At 35.7% G+C, this 19,883-nt stretch overlaps 1 protein-coding gene across 1 annotated transcript in view; it reads left to right on the top strand.

Moving 5' to 3' along the window:
* The window catches only part of DCN (decorin), a 43,203-nt gene that overhangs the window by 8,143 nt on the left and 15,177 nt on the right, over positions 1–19,883 (top strand). The window contains 3 exon segments of the mRNA NM_001003228.1: positions 11,342–11,454; positions 18,639–18,852; positions 19,654–19,767. Of these exon segments, the coding sequence (NP_001003228.1) occupies positions 11,342–11,454; positions 18,639–18,852; positions 19,654–19,767 (441 nt within the window).

Here is a 19,883-nt window from a genome sequence, read left to right as displayed (position 1 = left end):
GGAATTGACAATTAGTCCATAGGAAAATTTGAGATGTTCAAGAAGATAAATTGTTTTAGTTCCTCGTTCTAATTTATCAGAATAGTATATTGTATGTGTTTCTGTAGCATGGGGAATTGAGAAAGTAAGCATATTTTCACCTGTCCAAGAAAGTAATGAGTACTCCATAGGTATTGGCCAAGTCATTTGGCTGAATTTGTTGTAATTTAGTCTGTAATTTGGACCAGAACTTAAAGAGACCCCCTACTTTTTCTTTTTCTTCTTTTTTTAAAATCTGTAGTCTTAAATCATAAGGCGATTTACTCTTAAATGTAGCATTTATAAAAAATAAACACTTAAATGTAAGATGAGCAAATTCAGATATCTATGAGTTACCTTAAAATAATAAGCCTACCTTATAACCTTGTAACTCATTCTTGTCAAATATTTTTGAAATGTCCTAATATTGATCCTGTGAGTGACTGTAGTTCAATGTACTTAGTATCTTGAAGGAAGACAGTTGCCTTACTTATATGTATACTCTTTGGCTCAAGTGTTAACAGACAATCATTCATCTTTGGCTCAAGTATTACCAAGTAGCATTATTTAAGACTGACTTCCTTATTGTTGCTAAAGGGCAGATCAATCCTGGCAGGTGAAATAAGCATAAGTAGTTCTTTGACTATTCTTCCAAATTAAAGTAACATTTACTGATCCATTTCTTTAAAAAATTAATTTATTTGAGAGAGAGGGAAAGAGAGAATCCTCAAGCAGACTCCAGGTTGCATGTGGAGCCTGACACGGGGCTTGATCTCACAACCCTGAGATTATGACCTGACCCAATATCAAGACTCAGACACGTAGCCCACTGAACCCCTTGATTCATTTCTTATAAGCAAATTTAAAAGGAATTTAAATAGCTTTTAAAAGGATCTAATAGTTGAAAGAACTTGGGCTTTAAAGTTCAACGCTTCTGAACTCAAGTCCTGCTTTACCATTTACTACCTATAAACACTGAAACTTTGAAACTTTCATTGGATCAATGGGAATACATTACATTTCATTAGGTAAGAACAGAAAATATTGGTAAAAGTGTCTACCATACTGTTCTATTTAGTATGCTGTTTCACACAAAGTTGGCTGGTAACGTGAGGCTATTCCTCATAATGTTCTTTTATTTTTCTTTGAAATTAAGAATTTCTGAGAAGTACATGGCCTGTCAAGCTGGATACAAAATAGCATCTTCTCTCCCCTTCCTCCTAAAGAGGACCACATCACCTCCAACTATAAATAGACAGGAATTAGAAAATGCCACAATTATCAAGGAATTCAGTCTTCTCCAAGTACCATTCCTTTGAACAAAGTGGGTTTGATTAAGTGGAGAACAGTGAAACATTTAGCTATTTAATAATCATAAATGATTCATGGCTCTCATATTTGGCTTTCCAGAGATGATGTTGGAAGATGTAACATTTTATTTTGCCATGTAAAAACAGTACAAATAACTACTGGTTCCTAATATGTACCTCATATGGCAAAAGGATATTTTAGTTTTAAAAATGTCTTAGCAAAAAACAAAACAAAACAAAATCACAACCCTTTACACTGCATAGAGTTCATTTTCTTCTTTTTAATCATTTTGCTTCAACTGGTGAAAATTTTGTCAGTAGCCACCACTTGGGATATGCATGCCATAGGTTATTTCTTATCTGGGGGAAACTGGTTTTCCAGAAGCAGATCTTATTATTATTTTTTATTTTAAAAATTTTTAAAAAGATTTTATTTATTTATTCGTAAGAGGCACATACACACACACAGAGGCAGAGACATAGGCAGAGGGAGAATCAGGCTCCATGCAGGGACTCGATCCCAGGACCCGGGGATCACGACCTGAGTCAAAGGCAGACAGACACTCAACCACTGAGCCAACCAGACACCCCCAGAAGCAATTTTTATACACAAGGTAAAGGAAACATTAGACTTCCTCTGAAGAAATCAAGTCAGAAGAATAAATTTGGGCTATTTTGTAGAGGGGCAGAGAGAATGCTGGAAGCTCAGTTGCTTTTACAGTTAATGTCTGGCACTGCAGCAGCAGGAATGTGGGGTGAACCTCATGAGGAGCTTCAGATGCATCAAAAGGATGTGCCTAAGACAGAGTGCAGGGAGGAGGTTGTGCACTGAGCATGCCCAGTGGGTTGCCTAAATTAGTATTGGGTAGGGTGGAGTAAGGCAAATCTTTAGATGAAGCAAGAGGAATTCTCATGTGACTCAGATGGCGAATGTTCCTGACACCAGGGGTTAAAGACGGGGAGGAGGAAGAGAGGATTCAAAGCCAAAGGAAGCATCTGTCTTCTTGACCTGACTGAGAACTGACATATCCCTGGTTTCCTTCTCAGTCCCAGGAGGGGGAGAGAGAGGCAGCTGTGTGGGATCAAGGCATTTGATCTGAAGGCAGCTGTGAGGCATTCTCCTCTGCAATATCATCCTGGCTCCAGAGGACAGGATGGGAATAGGTTACCAGAATATCACTTCCCTGGGCAAAAGAAATGCAGGAGACCCTCTAAACTGAGCTTTCCTCCTTCAAAGAAGAGCGAGAAGATTATCCATTCCCTTGAAAATAAGGATGAAGAATTAACCTGGTTTTCAATCCAGTCTTAATAAAAGGAAAAACCCCTGTAGCAACTACACTACAGCACTCAGGATTCAATTGACCCTTGACTTCATCTGCAGATGGCTCCGAGGCAATTTCTGCAGCTTGTCTACTGTGCTTTCACTGTAATCTGTATTGGCCTTAATTATTCTATAATAATCAAATGTATATAGAATAGTCATTATATATATGGTATATATATATAATAGTCATTTAGTATATTTCATCTACTTACTTAAACATTTACTTCTCCTACCAGAAAGGAAGCATAGTGATAACTTATCTTTGCCCTCTACTCAATAACATGCCTTATACTGGGTGCCTACTCCAACATCAATAAATGCCTGATGAATGAATAAGTGGACACAGGCATGACCTAGTGCTTGGGTGAGTGCATAATTCTACAATATTCTTGATTCTATCAAGCTGGAGAATGGAGGGAACATGGCTAACTGGGGATGAGGGGCCATGGAGCTGTGGTACGCAGCTTTATTTGCTTTTGTTTTTTTGTTTGTTTTCGTTTTGCTTTGAGAATGACCATAGAACCGGGAAGGCTAAACCTTCCTTGAGTTTATTTGCTCTTGTTTTTTTAAAGGTTTTATTTATTTATTCATGAGAGACACACAGAGAGAGAGGCAGAGACACAGGCAGAGGGAGAAGCAGGCTCCCTGTGGGGAGCCTGATGTGGGACTTGATCCCAGGATCTAAGTTGAAGGCAGATGCTCAACCACTGAGCCTCCCAGGTGTCCCCCTTGAGTTTATTTGAAAAGGGAATCAAATTAAGGGGGGAATCTACTATTTCTGAAAGCTGATTCAACTCCCACCACAATCAAATTGCCATTTTTGAAAGGGAAATAGGGTCCCATGCACGCCTTGAACAGAAAGGTTTTTGATGGAGCTGGGATTCCAATATGTAGTTCCATGTGCCAGAAATGAAGTGTATCGCCATTGTCCTAATTATTAAAATGAAGACGAAATTCTAAAAAAATTTGTTGGAAATCAACAAGAATAAATCTTTGAGTTTGGACCCCTGCCACAGAGCAGCGGGGAGGGGGGAGAAAGCATGATGTCTTAGGACAACCTGGCCTTTGTCCAACATGATGTTTACCAGATTGCTGGCATTTGCTAGCAGAACCATGTTATTTATCACTGGGACAACTAGGGAAAAAAAAGGTGCAGTTCTCATTAGCCTTTATTCCAGAGATGATTTTCTGGTAACATCTTAAGTAGAATCTTATTTATTATTAAGTAGAATCTTATTTATTATTATTTAAATAATCATATTTTAAAGAAGAAAAACTCCTTTTACAGAATTTGGGGGAACAAATAAATAATTCAGACTAGCCTTGGAAATAATTGCATTTTCATGGAAAGTTTAGAATTATATTAAAGGAGGCTCATTAAAAAATAATTAAATTTAGAAAAACCACTCTGTTCCTGTTACTGCATCTGAATAAATATTATCTCAAAACTTGGTGACTTAAAAAGATAATTTTATTTTGCTCATTATTCAAGTACAGGAAATTTGAGCAGATCTCAGACTGTTCTCGCTCGGGGTCTCTCATGCATTTCAGGCAGGTGTTGGCTGGGGCCATGGCCGTGGGGAGTCTGGCCTCGATTCCACACCCAAGACAGCTCACTCATAACTGGAGTTGGAGCTGCTGTTGCCTGTGGGCTCAGCTGTTCTGTCATCTGGAGCGCTTCACATGGCCTCTGCAGCAGGGTGGTCTCAGCTTAGACAGGCCTTTTACGTAGCCCATAGCCCCTGGCTGCCCCAGAGCAAGTGTCCCAGAAGAACTGGGTAGCAGCTGTCCAACCTTTCCTGACCTAGCTCAAAAGTCATGCTGTGTTTCTCTTCTGGCCCATTCCATTAAGCCATAGAGGCATTATAAGTCCATCCCAGAGTCGACAGGAGGGGAATTTGAATTCATCTTTTGATGAGGTTGGGACAAGTTTGTATTGAATAAGAACATATAAGATGGGAGATATGATAAACGCTATCTTTGGAAAAGCTAATTACCTCCATGCTCACTTAGACTTCTATACATTTCTAATGAGAAATATAGGTATACATTATGCATTATACACAGATACTACACGTCCCTGTGAAGGTCATTATTTAACAGTTGCAGACTACTTAAAAGGTCACATCAATTATATTCAAATTAGTTTACAAGTCTATTTCATAGTTACTTCAACTTTCTACTTAAGATTGTAAGAAAGGCATTGAATCTTCAGGGCTTTCTTTTCTATTGTAGAATATCTTACTTGAAGCCAGTTTCACCTGGCTAATTGAAATTTCATTTAAAATGCTTAATATCAAGACGCCTGGATGGCTCAGTGGTTGAGTGTCTGCCTTTGGCTCGGGGCGTGATCCCGGGGTCCTGGGACTGAGTCCCTCATGGGGCCCCCACAGAGAGCCTGCTTCTCCCTCTGCCTCTCTCTGTGTGTCTCTCATGAATAAACACAGAAAATCTTTAAAAAAACCAAAATGCTTAACACTTTGCTTTCCATATAGTTTGAGAATGACTATAAAATTCATCAGTTTCAATAAGAATAATTTAGCTAAAATCATATATGGTTAATAAGATCATATATAAAGACAACTTCAGGGGTTTTTATTTAAAAGCTTAAGGTAAAAAAATATACTTAAGGATGATTAACTACTTTTATACTCTCTGAGGATTACTTTCAGTTCAAACAATTTTCAACTGAAATAAAGTTTTTAATCACCTCGAAAAACTCTTTAGCTCTAGTAATTCTACCCCAGTCTACATCATGCTCAGCTTTCTCAGATAAAGAGAGAGAAGTGGGGGGAATGCTAAGGTAAAAGTCCTAGTTATTTGTAGCTCGTGTAGCTGAGCTGTAGCTGAGTTGATCCTAACTCAAAGCCACTCACTCTCTGGATGATAATGCTAACCAAAACAAATGGACCAATATGAACAAAGACTGATAATTTACAAATTTGCCAAAAAAGCCTAGCATTTGCCACTATTAAAATAGAGTTAGATGGACCAGGACAGCTTTTGGGAGGCTTAGGTATTTGTTGGGGGAACCTGTGCTTGCTAAACCGAGGGGTTACCAGCCAAAAGCTGAGCTTGGTAGACAAGCTCTGTAGAGACTCTGAACATGTTGCCCCCATGAGCAATGAGGAATGCAACATGACCACAAGGGGTCTGGTAAGAAGAGCCACCCCGGGAATAAGAGCTTTCAGAGAAAAGTTTGTGTGTGATACATGGGGAGAGCAGACTTTAGCTTTTGGGATAGTATGGGTTATAATTGTGTTATACAGGAAAAGCATAACCCTGAAAAACCATCACTTTGCCACAGATTTACAAGACTAATCATCAGCAGGTTAATTGGAGCTGTGCCCTTTCCATCTCCTTATTGGTGACACTTACAGGTCTTGATAACTGAGGACCTGCTTTGCATGATGGCAGGAGATTATTCTGTAAAACATCTTACTGAATTCTCACAAAAAGTCTGCAAAAGATGCAAAAAAAAAAAAACAAAAAACAAAAAACACACAAACAAAACAAAACAAAAAAAACAACAAGGCCTAGACAGCTTCAGCAACTTGCCCAGGGATGTTAAGGATCAAGAAGAGGAACCAGGATAAAAATTCAAACACCAATCTTTTTATTTAAAAAGTCATATGATAAAAAATAAAATAAATAAAATAAAAAATAAAAAGTCATATGAACATTTCTAATATACACAAAATCTGCAAAATAAGAGACTCTGGTGCACCCACCACTGGGCTTCAACAAGTGTTGAAATATGCTAATATTTTTCTATATATCCCCACCCACTTCCTCCCTTCCCTATTATTATAAAGCAAATTCCAGATATCATATCATTTTATCCAACAATACATCAGTGTGTTTCACTCAAAGATTAAAGCTCTCAATTCATACAATCATGACAACCAGATAATTTAAAATCATTTCTTTTGTCAAATACTCTTTCAATGTATACATTTTCAGTCATCTCATAAATATTAAGAGACTTTTTATTTTGCAGTTTCTGTAAATTAAGATCCAAATGAAGTACATATATTGCAATCATTTAAATAGCTTTTAAGTCTCTTTTAAACTATACATTTGGAAAACTAACATTACTTTTCTTTGTGGTTTATCTGTTGAAGAAATGGGGATTATGTTGAATCTATTTCTTCTTTTTAAGTATTTACTTTAATTTTAGTTAATATACAATGTTACATTGGTTTCAATATAACATACAACATAGTGATTCAATGCTTTCATATATCACTCTGTGCTCACCACAAGTGCATTCCTTCATCCCCATCTCCTGTTTCACCCATTCCCCCATCCTCTCCCCCTTTGGTAACCATCAGTTTGTTGTCTATAATTAAGAGTTTGTTTCTTTATTTGTCTCTCTCTTATTTTTTCCCCTTTACTTGTTTGTTTTTTAAATTCCACATATGAGTGAAATTATATATTTGTCTTTCTCCGACTGACTTATTTCACTTAGCATTATACTCTCTATTTCCATCCATTCCAGCAAATGATAAAATTTCATTCCTTTTTATGGCTGAATAATATTCCATTATATCTATAAGTATATAGATATAGATATCACATCTTTATCCATTCATTAATCGTTGGACACGGAGTTGCTTCCATATCTTGGATATTGTAAATAATGCTGCTATAAACATGGGGGTGAATGTATCCCTTTGCATTAGTGTTCTTGTATTCTTTTTTTTTTTTTAGTATTTTATTTATTATTTGACAGAGAGAGGGAGAAAGAGAGAAAGAGAGAGAGCACAAGCAGGGAGAACAGAGGAACTGGGAGAAGCAGACTTCCCACTGAGCAGCGAGCCTGTGCCTGTGGGACTTAAACCTAGGATCCTGAGATCATAACCTGAGCCAAAGGCAGATGCTTAATCCACTGAGCCACCCAGGTGCCCCAGTGTCCTTCTATTCTTTGGGTAAATTCCTAGTAGTATGATTTTCGTATCATAAGATAGTTCTATTTTTAACTTTGAGGAGCCTCCATACTGTTTTCCACACTGGCTGCACCAGTTTGCATTCCCACCAACAGGGCAGAAAGGTTCCTTTTTCTCCACATTCTCACCAGTGCCTGTTGTTTCTTGTGTTGTTGATTTGAGCCATTCTGACAGGTGTGAGGTAATATCTCATGGTTTTGATTTGCATTTCCCTAATGATGAGTGATGTCGAGAATCTTTTCATATGTCTGTTGGCCATCTGGATTTCTTCTTTGGAGAAATATCTGTTTATCTATGCTGCCCATTTTTTTTTTAATGCTGCCCATTTTTTAAGTAGTGTTGTTGAATCCATTTCCTTAGCAGACTTAAGCATGTAACTTTGACTTCTACATTTCTTATAAATTGGGAGTTACATCTACAGGCTTAATCAGATTCAGTATTCATTATTTGATTATTTTTGACAATACTAATTCATAAATGAGAGTCTGTTTCTCAATCCAAGGGTTTAGAATTGATCTCTTCCCATAAAAAATATATGTCATACAAGGAAACTATACCATTGGATCAGTTACCATGAGAGACAGAAAGGGTAGTATCCTTCAGACGCATGTAGCCAAAAGTTCTTCACAAATATGTCAAAGGCACAGAAGAAAATGAGAGCAATTTTCAGATGCAGATACTGGGAATGACATATTTGATGGTAATGTTCATCTCTAAAATATTTCTGGCCAACCAAGAATCAGAGAGAAAATTATGATTATTTTAGCCAGTTGTATTCTAGTACTTCTGAGGAAAAGTAAGAACTGTTATGAAAGCAGGATGTGAAGAGATGATTGTAACAAAATATAGCAGAAAAGATCTCGCAGCCATGACCATGAACTTTTCACCATGGGACATCAGGACAGACTATGATTTTAAAACTAATCAATAACAAAACTACCTTTATGTGTCCGCAGTAAGATCACAGCCCTCACGAAATATAGTCATTTGTCCCAGCTTTTCCAGAACTTGTAGAAAAGAAAGGAAACTCAGTGCAGGAAAATACCTCATGAGCTTATATACAAACAGGAGTTTGTGGGGGAGGAGGTCACTGTTACCTGGTGTGGTTCGGATGAATATTATAGAGGAGGGGTTAAAGGGGTGGTTAGAACGAAGCTAGAAAAACATGAGTGGATGGAATATTCCATGCAACATAAACCGTAAGAACAAAAACAAATAGTTAAGAATAAACACAGTATGTTCAAGGAACAGCGTAGATCAACATCTTTAAAAAATACAGTGTATATATATATATATATATATATTTACATATATGCCATAAAAAAAAATATATATATATATGGCACGTTGGATCTTTCTTGATTTGGTTTAAACATAAGACACTTTAGATAAGCCATATAATTTCATTTGATTTCTGTTTCTTTACCTATAAAAGAGTATTGGAACTCAATTAGAAGTTCCCTAATTTCTGGGGATGTTTTTGGAATATTGCACAAGTTAATTTGATATAAGTTCAAAAACAAAGTCAACAAAGTAACAACAGCTTGCCATCTGCTATTTTAATTATTATTTTTTAAGACAGTAATTTAAGATGGAGGCAGAAACTAGTTTCAGAAATGTGTGTTCATGTATGTGAGTATTCATGTGTGTGATTTATATTAAAACTAACTCCACTGAACTCATGTTTTTCTAATTTTGATAGAGACTGGTAAGAACCTCATCATAGAGTCTATCTGATGGCTTTTGGAAATCAAGGACTAGCTGCTACTTAACATTCTGTCTCTTTGTGACATTCTAAGAACTCGTAACTGGGATAATGTCCCTGTTATACTCTGCCAATAGCAAGCTAGTTGACGCCCCAATGCCCTGTCTAGACCTTAAAAGTACAGTATGATATTGCATCTCATGTCAGAATAAAGTTCTAGTAAAAATACTAATATGTAAAATCCCTGAAATGGATATAAATTTACTAGTAATTCAGAGAAGATGCTAGGTTGTGATTTTAATCATTAAAATGACTGTCTAAGCGCTAAAATCACAAAGCAAAGATCACAAGCCAAAGCATTTTTTTAGCCTAAATCTTCAGAAAAATAATATATATAATTCACTCTAAGAAGTTGCTAAAATTCTAGCAGGACAACATAATCAAAATTGCTAGCCAAGTAGATATATCATCTTTTCCTCTCCACATCTGAAATTTATCTGCACTTTGGCTTTGAACAAATGTTAAGAGAGTCACTAGATTTGAATTCAATAATGTGTAGAAGAAAAAAAAATAATGTTTAAAAGTAAGCATAAGTGAAAATTAAAACTTTGAAAAAGAAGCCCACAGAGTAATAATGAAATGTAGGCTGTTAACTTTTTTCCAAATGAAAGGAAATGTGTCTTTTTTTCTCGGTTGAAGAACACTAATTATCAAACATTTGGCAGAAGTCTACCACTCCTAATTGCATGAAATTATCAAACTGACATTTCTGAAAATGGCAGTGATGATGACTACATAGTGCAGTTAAATATCCTCCTACAAGATAGCTGTTTATCACTGAAAACACTTCACTCTTATAATTTCTCTGTGAACTGTTTCTGTAGTAAATTCTTGGAACTTATTTATGCATGTTTAGAATCACGTGCATTTTGATATTTAAATTTATAATAATAGTTGATCTCTGAATTGGGTACTCGATATTTTTTCCACTATCAACAGAGCCATGATAATGTGAGTAAAAATGTATTTGCAGAGAAATTAGAAGGTAGGTGATTTCAGATACATTTTCTGTAATTTCCACGGAAGGCGTGAAGATAGCACTGTGACTACCATGGCAATTTAACAGTATACGCTTACATAAGATTCAAAATTGGAGAGACATCTTCTCAACATAGTAATTATATTCCCTGTTGCAATTTTCTTTCTAATTGAAAACTGTAGATTGAATTATATTTTCTATGGGGATATGGGCGATTTCTGTCTTGGTCCTCCTCTATTCCCAGGGCCTAAGAAATTGATGGTGTCTAGGAGGTATTTCATAAGGCTTTGTTGAAGGAATGAATGAAAGAATTCAAGTTTCAGATATGATGGGGAGGATGAAAAACTTTTCTGATTTATGTTATTCAATCTCAAATATAGAAAAGATCACATGAATTTGAGTCAATAGAATATCAGATTTTTGCGGAACATCCTACATCAATATGAAACAAAGCCAATGGAAGAGAGAGAAGCGTTTTAAATATAGATCTGTGGCAATGTTAGGTTAGGTCAAAGGATCTTTGATGATTTGGCTAAAGCTCTTCTCTGCTAAATGGTATATTTATGTAGAAAGGTAGAGATTTAGAAATCACTTGCACTTAACATTTATGAAAAGAATTATTTTCTAAAATGAGAACAATGAAGTAAAACCTTGATGTGCCCTGAGAAATTTGAGCCACTCCCTTACAAAGTATAAATTTTATTTTTACACAGAGAGGTAATTATGTGGGGAAAATAATGTGGTCTGTGTATAATTTAAATATACATATATGTTTAAATATATATATTTATATTTATATATATGTATCATTTGACTTCTTTGGAAAGAACAAAGCAGATATTTTAAACTATAATTGATATAATTCCTAGAAGAAGAAAAATATGACACTGGTAAAACTTTCATTGCAATATCAATTTCTTTGTAAACACGTCCTTTGTGATTCTGTAGTCACGTGCCCCTTTCACTGACTACACATTGCTTTTACTGTTGTGCAAGGTCTGGACAAAGTACCAAAAGATCTTCCCCCTGACACTACGCTGCTCGACTTGCAAAACAACAAAATCACCGAAATCAAAGATGGAGACTTCAAGAACCTCAAGAACCTGCATGTAAGAATTCTTTGTTTGTTTTTAAGTTGTAACAAGATGGAACTCTCAGGATTTTTCAAAACAAAAGTTAGGTAACGCCAGTAGTACTTTATGGGAATATATAAGCACAGAAGCATTTATTAAATCCTCTATTTAGGGGGTAATAGGAAGCAAAGCATCATATTCATTAACCCCTAAAAATCTGCCGACTTTCTTACATATACCCCATATATCTTTAGTATTTGCCTCCTAAAAAATGCTTTATATCTTAATCTTCTCTAATGTTTCATGAATAGAAGTCTTTATCTGCCTAGTTAGATTTTACTTCAATATTGGAAAAATATACAGAATGCATTACTGATCTTAGTATTATTTTCTTTCTTTTGTCTGCTTTCATTAATTTTCTAAGAGGTACCAATGTTGTAAAGGCTCAAAGATTGGCACCAAGAAAAAAAAGGATAACCATCCATATTTTATTTAGTAAATGTAATTCTGCCTTCAAATATCTTTATATCTGTATCTTTCTTTGTATTTAGGACTATACATGCTGCATTCTTTTCTAAAAATATTTTATTTATTTATTCATGAAAGACACACAGAGATAAGCAGAGACATAGGCAGAGGGAGAAGCAGGCTCCCCGTGGGGACCCCAATGCGAGACTTGATCCGAGGACCCCAGGATCAGGCCCTGAGCCAAAGGCAGAGAGCTCAACCACTGAGCCACCCAGGAGCCCTGCATGCTGCATTCTTATCTGTATCTGTGCTTTTATGGTGATTTTTACTCACCTATACTCTATTATAGTGTTCACACATTTAGTCTACCAGACAAGATTCCAGTAGGAAATTGATGGCACTGTCAAAAGTGTTCATAGAGAAGACTTTCCTGAAGGGACGATTTACAAAGGGATATAGGAACCAACAAAGCATTGTGAAACACCCAAACCCACCTCAGAATAGTGGAGAGCTGTAGTCCTACCTCCTTATTTCCTGTCACCGTCTCCTATGGATGAGCTTAACTGGAGGCCAGGGGTCAAGGTCATCTGGGTAAAGCAGTCCCCAGAGTTCAGCTTCCCAGGACATAGAGGAAGGTTACAAAGAATAAAGAATGAGTATAAGTGTAGTTGGGAGAGATGTGTTATAAATGGAGGATGACCAACACAATCAAATAGGGTTTAGCATTGCTAAGGCAGCCTTCTATAAAAGTAAATGCATTGTCTTTTCAGATAGGGCATCAGAATCCCTATATATTCCCTAGTCCAGCTCTCTACCTGTGGGATAAGTAAAATGTAGTTTCCCCTCAGAATACCATTGCACATTTAGTATAAATAAGCCAGACTTCAATGTCCAGAATAAATACTGCAAGTCTCATGGTCTCTGTTTTCCACTCTGGTAGACCACTCTTGAAGTATTACGTCTGGTCTTGGGCAAGACATTTAAAGAAGAGCATTAACCACCGAGTTTCCTCAGAATGATGATCATGGGGATAAAGAATTTGGAAATCATGTCTTATAGACACAGTTTCTCCACAGAGAAATTGGATTTACTTACCTCAAATACAAGATGACAGAACTGTCTTGTTGACAATCAAGTGGAAATTTCAGGGAAGCAGAGTTTTGCTCAACATTAAAAATACAATGTAAAGCATTAGAATTTTCAGAAAACAATGGAGAGAATTGCTTAGTTATGAGTGACCTATATGTAGAGATAAGTTTACAGCTTCTTATGATGAATATCATAGAAATACATTTTTAAGGTTGGGAGCATAAGCAGAAAACTAATTTCACATCCATTTAGTGTTTGTAGCCATTATAGAAAAAAATTGGAGGGATATATGTATATATATATATATATATATATATATATATAGTAAGAATAGTAAATAGTAAATACATAGTAAAATATAAATATAAAAATAAATCCTCTGATTGCTATGTATTAGAATAAGAAATATAGATTCAAGGGAAATAATGTAAAGTAAAACAAACTGATCATCATATGCTATAGAGTTATATATAATCAGGACAAGATTTAGTTATCAACTTTCATACAGCTAGGATGAGAAAAGCATTAAACACCCATTAGGAGAAAACATACTATATTTTTATAAGGATGCAAAGATTTTTTCCCTTAAGATTTTAAGATTCTCTGTGGAGCAGTTAATAGAAATAAAAACAGCAAATAATATGGCATGGTCAATTTATTGAAATACAACAATAGAAGCCCTGTGTTTGTTAGTAGTGAATGCTACATGCATCAAGAAGAGACAAATCAGACATATCCCACATCAGGTTACCAGTTAGTATTTGAGAGAATATGGGACAAAGGGTCTTAGAGGATTAGCAGAATTTTGAAAGAAAGAGAAGAAAAGAAGGTCTTCTATACAAAAGGAAGGGAAAAGCATAAGAAAATAAGCAGATATAAGAGTTGGCTAGAGTGAAAGATATGAGCTAGAAAGAGTGAGGATAAGGCCTGAGCTAGAGATCTCAAATCTTGAACCAATGGTATCCATCTCCACTGATAGGATACCCAGCCTGACCCCCAAAACACCTTTTCTCTGCCTTCATGGCATGTTTTCACTGGGAATGAGCTGCTGGTGATACCATTTAAACCATCATCATATATGTTAAAAGACTGCTTAAGACAAAAATTAATACTATTTTCAATGAACTAAAATTTACAACTTCTTTTTATTTTTCTATGTTTACCCTAAAGCTACTTTTTTAAGGAAGGAAAATTCTTTTACTCTAATCCTAATTTTCTGTATGTTCAAGTATAATCGGGATAATTTCTTTAAACTCCTCAGAGCCTGAAATAAGAGATATCTGGTTTCTGCGGCACGGTTATTAAATCTGGTATTTGTAATAATATGTTCTTTCTTTTCCATGTTTCCTTCTCAGCATGTTTTAGGCAACTACCATCTTGGCAATATCTTTCTTTCTACTTCAAAGTATACACTGAAGAGAGGAAGAGTTTATTAGAGCTTCCAACTGTTCAGAGGATGTCAAACAACTATATTTCTCTTACTCTTTCATTCATGATTGTTTCTGTCCTTGTTATTATGCAAATAAACATTATAATTTCAGCAAGGAAAGCCACACTTGAATAAAAAGGAGGAAGATTAATGAAACTTTAGCAAAGGTTAAAATAGAAAGGATTTAACAGAAAGTTTCCTCTTTTCTCAATAATTTTATCAATTTAGACTCTGTCTCATAATGAGTAGTATATGCTGTGCAAGAGTAGTTTTATACTTGTATGTAGAGAAAAGCATAATTATTCTGTGAAATAAGGAAAATTAAGTAGTATAACGGCAACATTCAATGTATTTCCTTTGAATTAAAAAATTGAGTAAGGGATTTTTTTAATTAAAAATTAAGTATTACAAAGGTTTAAGTATAATAGCAAATATTTGTTTAACAATTACTATACACTAGGCTTAATACCTATATATACTCACTTATTTAATTCTTATAACCATTCTTTTGAGGTAGGCAGTCTTGATAAGCCCTTTATATAGAAAAGGACACTCAGGAAGAGAGAGGTTACGTGTTCAGAGTTACTTGTTCAAAGTCATGAAGCAAATAAGAGCCAAATCTTGAGATCTAAACTCAGGAGAATTGTGAATTGAGTCTATTCATTAACTGCCTATAAATGCAGTGGTAACTATACAATCCCTTAGAACAATACCTGGTGCAGTGTAAAGCCTACATAAGTGGCTTTGGAGAAAACCTTATGATATTAAGTCAAGTTTCCCATTTTTTTCTTCCAATTTTACTGAAATATAATTGCCATACAGCTGTGTGTAAGGTTAAGACATACAGCATAATAATTTCATATATTGCAAAATGATCATCACGATAAGTGTAAACATCCATCATACACATATCATAAATATATATTTTTCTTTATGAGGAGAACTTTTAGGGCTTACTCTGTTAACATCTTTGAAATACAGCATGTCGCAATGTGGGCTACAGCCAGCATGTTGTACCTCACCTCCCCAGTCCTTATTTGTCTTATAACTGGAAGTTTGTTCCTTTCCATCATCTTCTTAGGTGAAGGTGATGAGAAGCCTTTTATTCCTACCTTTACTCCTTTTTTATGCCAGTTTTGTCACCTCCCTACCTCCCAGGCTAGATCCCTTTTTCTTTAGTTACTAACAAAGAAGTTTGCTCTGATTTTTGAAGCTGTGCTTCAATTTTAGTTTAGGTGGTGCTCAGGGTATTTCCTGCCCACAAGCAACAAGTTCTCTCCTCCTCTGACTTCTCTCTCACCTCTTAGCAAAGTCATGATAAGCCGATTCTGCTTGTCTTTCTCCTTTATTTCTTTTTCCTGTTTTTACTTTTATTTGCATTTATTTTATGGAGAATTTACTCCCAGGCCATAAATATTAATTTCTTCAATTTCTTCTGGGATATCTTTTGCTTCTGTGCAACCTCTTCTTCTGTTTTAAGAGCAATCTGCTTTTTCAGTACAGATCACGTCAGTGTGGCAGGGAGAGCACAGTAGGGGTTCATCGGCCATGAGCCCTGTACATTCAACACCACATCTTAGGGGCTTTGCTCACCTGGATGTGCTCCATGATCAGAGAATCTACATCTAAACCCTTGAGTTCAGCATTATTCTCTGCATTTTTAAGCATGTGCAGTAAAAATTCAGCACTCTTTTTGGGGCATCTGTGTCCAGCCCCACTGTTTAGCCTGGACACACTTGCCAGCTCTAACATTGTAGCGATGGAAGGGCACACATGGCTTCTGCAAAGTGGCATCCTTCAGATACTTGGTGGCTTTTTCCCATATGCATACCCTTGATGCAGAATATGGGTATTTTCATACGTGTTCTTAAAGTGAACACAAAGATTTGAACATCTTGGTTTGCATGGTTTTGTTGGATTTTTTGGGTCAAGTAAATAGTGAACCATTTTCAGAGATCCACTTGGGTTGCTCACAGGAAGAGCTTTCCCTTTTTCATCAGCTGAACCCCTGAAGAATACTTGGGGTTCACCCTTGACTCTTTCTCTGATTTAGCTGGCCTTTGGTATTACCCAATGGAATTAGGTTTTGTTTTATTTTTTTCCCATCTCAACATCTTGTCATTGCCTGTTATTTGTAAATGTGCTTTCTTAAATATATATCACTGTGTATGGAGCTAACATCAACCATCTTTAAGCAATACTGTATTTTCAAAAATAAGTTTTTCTCACCTGTGGATCTCTCTTTTTCCTAAGGTTGGTTTTATTAAAGCACGAGGACAAGACCTGTGGGTAGAAAGAGCTGCCTCACCTATGGATCTATTTTATGTGAAGTTCTAACTCATATGGCTTTTAAGATTTTACTTCATTATGACCAAATAATTTATTTCTTTTTCAAGTGTATTTTAATTTGAAAGCAGGAATGTTTTCCACTGGACTAAAACTTCCAACCAACAATGCCATTTGAAAGGCACTTTGCAAAGAAGTCTATATACATTATCATGTATCCCCCTGTAAATGCTATTATTATTATTCCCACTGTACTGAAGAAATAACTGGGGCAATGTCACACTACCCCAAGAACTTAACAGCAGATACTACTATGGCACGCTCACAGGTAGAGGCATTGTCTAGTTATTATCTAATTTTAAAAAAGCAATATTTTATTAGCTGAAGTGACAGATAATACATTACCAGGCTGATTCTTCATAATAGGTTTCAATATTTAACATAAAATCAGTAGATTTTCAGACCATCTATAATGCATTCAATGATATCAAGCTTTCAGAATTTTCTTCCATAGATGGCAATAGAGGATCTTCTCTTTCTTCACAATTAAACATCTGCCATTTTGGGTATCTTTCAATGATGCAAATCCTCTCAAACCTTTCTTCTAGCTCTAGCTTTTACTAATTTCCTGTACACTTTGCTTGTTAATATTAATTTCCTATGACTTTCACCCTCATGAGTTTTTGAAATTTTTGTAATATTCATTGGAATGTCCCAGGATTTTTTTTAAAGATTTTATTTATTTATTCATGAGAGACACAGAAAGAAAGGAAGAGACACAGGCAGAGGGAGAAGCAGGCTCCATTCAGGGAGCCCAGTGTGGGACTCGATCCCGGGACCCCGGGATCATGCCCTGGGCCAAAGGCAGATGTTCAACCACTGAGCCACCCAGGTGTCCCAGATTTTTGTTTTAATCAATCCATCATCTTTTAGGATTAGCAAAAAGATTGTTACTTATATTAAGTTTTAATTAGTCAAATAATGTGAACTACATGAGGATGTACATGGGTTAACTAACCTAGCTGTTACCTTCAGAAAGTATTCCTGCACTTCTGATACTGGAAGTTCCCACTGTTTTATTTTTTGTCCAAAAATAAGTTTAGCAATAGCTATACTTACCAATAATGAATGAGAAGTAATATTCTATATTAGGAGAATGCAGAAACAAAAATTTAAGAATTCCCCAAAATATCAACATATTTAGCCACATAAAATCTTTATATGTAAAAAGGACAAAAGCAGAAGAAAAATATGTTAAAGTTCTGCATTTCATATTAACTACATCTTTATGTTCTGTGAACCAATTATTCAAATATATTAAAATTTAATAAAGAGAAGTATGGTGATCAGGTCTTTCTTCCCTCAAAACATAGTAAATAGTAGCAGAACAAAAGGAGATTAATTTAACCTTTCAAGTGACAAAGATATGCAAAGAAATTACAATGAACTACAACATGATGTGCTAATTTGACAAACTTTTTGAAAAACTACATCTAAACTTATAAGACTGCAAGAAAACAAGAGAATCTTTACTCTCTTGCATTGCTGATGATAGTGTAACTTGGTGCCACCGTTTTGTAATGGAATCCATGACAGCAGTCAATGAAAATGGATTTTAGGCTGAGGGATGGATGCCTGTGGCACTGAATTCTTTTCAGGTAACTTAGGTCATTTTCAGAATTTCTATCTTTAGGAATTTTACTGTTTCAAAATGAAGTGTCTATGTACATATCTATATTATAATCTATATTTCATCACCTTTATTCCTGATGTTCAGATCCTCATACATGTCTTAAGTGAAAGAATCCTATTTGCTTAATTTTTTTGATTTGTTGCAATTTTGTAGATTTCTCTGTTAATCTCATGAATGGAATGAATAAACTACACACACCCATACACACACAGAGTGTTTTGGAATTAAGATGTTGTTTTTGTTCACTATCCACAGACCTTGATTCTTGTAAACAACAAAATTAGCAAAATCAGCCCTGGAGCATTTACACCTTTGTTGAAATTGGAACGACTTTATCTGTCCAAGAATCATCTGAAGGAATTGCCAGAAAAAATGCCCAAAACTCTTCAGGAGCTGCGTGCCCATGAGAATGAGATCACCAAAGTTCGAAAAGCTGTGTTCAATGGACTGAACCAGATGATCGTCGTAGGTACAGATATTCTTATAACTCTAAGGCCAGGATGGAAGGTCCACCTTAAAAGATTCCAAGTAAGCCATAGCTGCAGGAAAGGAAATTAGCTAGAACTTAGATGTCTTTAGCCTATAGGAGTAACAGTAGCAAGATCAGCAGAATTGAGATTTTGAATCTGTGCCTTATAATGTTTTTATTCTTCGTCCTTGAGGATCTGAGAATGTGGAGAAAACTCTAGGGCCAAAGTCACCCTACTGCATGCCCAAGATGTGGGATGGAATTAAGTAGTGATTAATTAGAGATATGTGGTGATACCTTTCCATCATGGGAATTGTTTCTATTGTGAACATCTATAAATCATTTGCTTTAAAGAGCACGTTCTACTGTTTTGCTCTATGCGTGGTAAAAAAAAAAAAATGGTGATTTTATAAGTGTTGTACAAGATGCTAATTTCAAATTATTTAATGTTTTAATTCATCTGAAGAAAGTAATAGCCCCATAATAAGTGTGACTTATTAGCACTTGGTTTTTGTTGATTTCTGTGCAAACCTGTGTATGCACTTGAAATAAGTTTGGTCACTGTTCTTGCCACTATTGCTTCTTTTGTAAATCTTTGTGTTTTGTTGTGTTTGTTTGTTGTTTGTTTTAAAAAGAGAAAATTTTACCTCAGTTTGCTATCCCTCTGAAGAGTGTGTCTTAATTTCTCTTTTGCTTCTCAGACAAGAAACATCTCTTAAAATCCTTGTTGAAACAGACAGTACTCTGGCGTGCAATACCCTTGTATTGTCCACTAAAACTTTGCACTTCTTGTTTTTGTAGAGCTGGGCACCAATCCCCTGAAGAGTTCAGGGATTGAAAATGGAGCCTTCCAGGGAATGAAGAAGCTCTCCTATATCCGCATTGCTGATACCAATATAACTACCATCCCTCAAGGTGATAGAAAATTCCCAAGGCAGTTTGAACACCTAAATCTAAAACCTTTAGCATCCAAAAAATTGTTTTGGAAATTTAAATGGTGACTGAAGTAGCCAGTGTTATTTCTGGTAAAT

The sequence above is a fragment of the Canis lupus genome, chromosome 15, assembly GCF_011100685.1.
Source record: "Canis lupus familiaris isolate Mischka breed German Shepherd chromosome 15, alternate assembly UU_Cfam_GSD_1.0, whole genome shotgun sequence".
NCBI classification, from domain to species: Eukaryota; Metazoa; Chordata; class Mammalia; order Carnivora; family Canidae; genus Canis; species Canis lupus.
The sequence above is the reverse complement of the archived record's forward strand: the minus strand, read 5'-3'. Positions and strand labels throughout refer to the sequence as shown.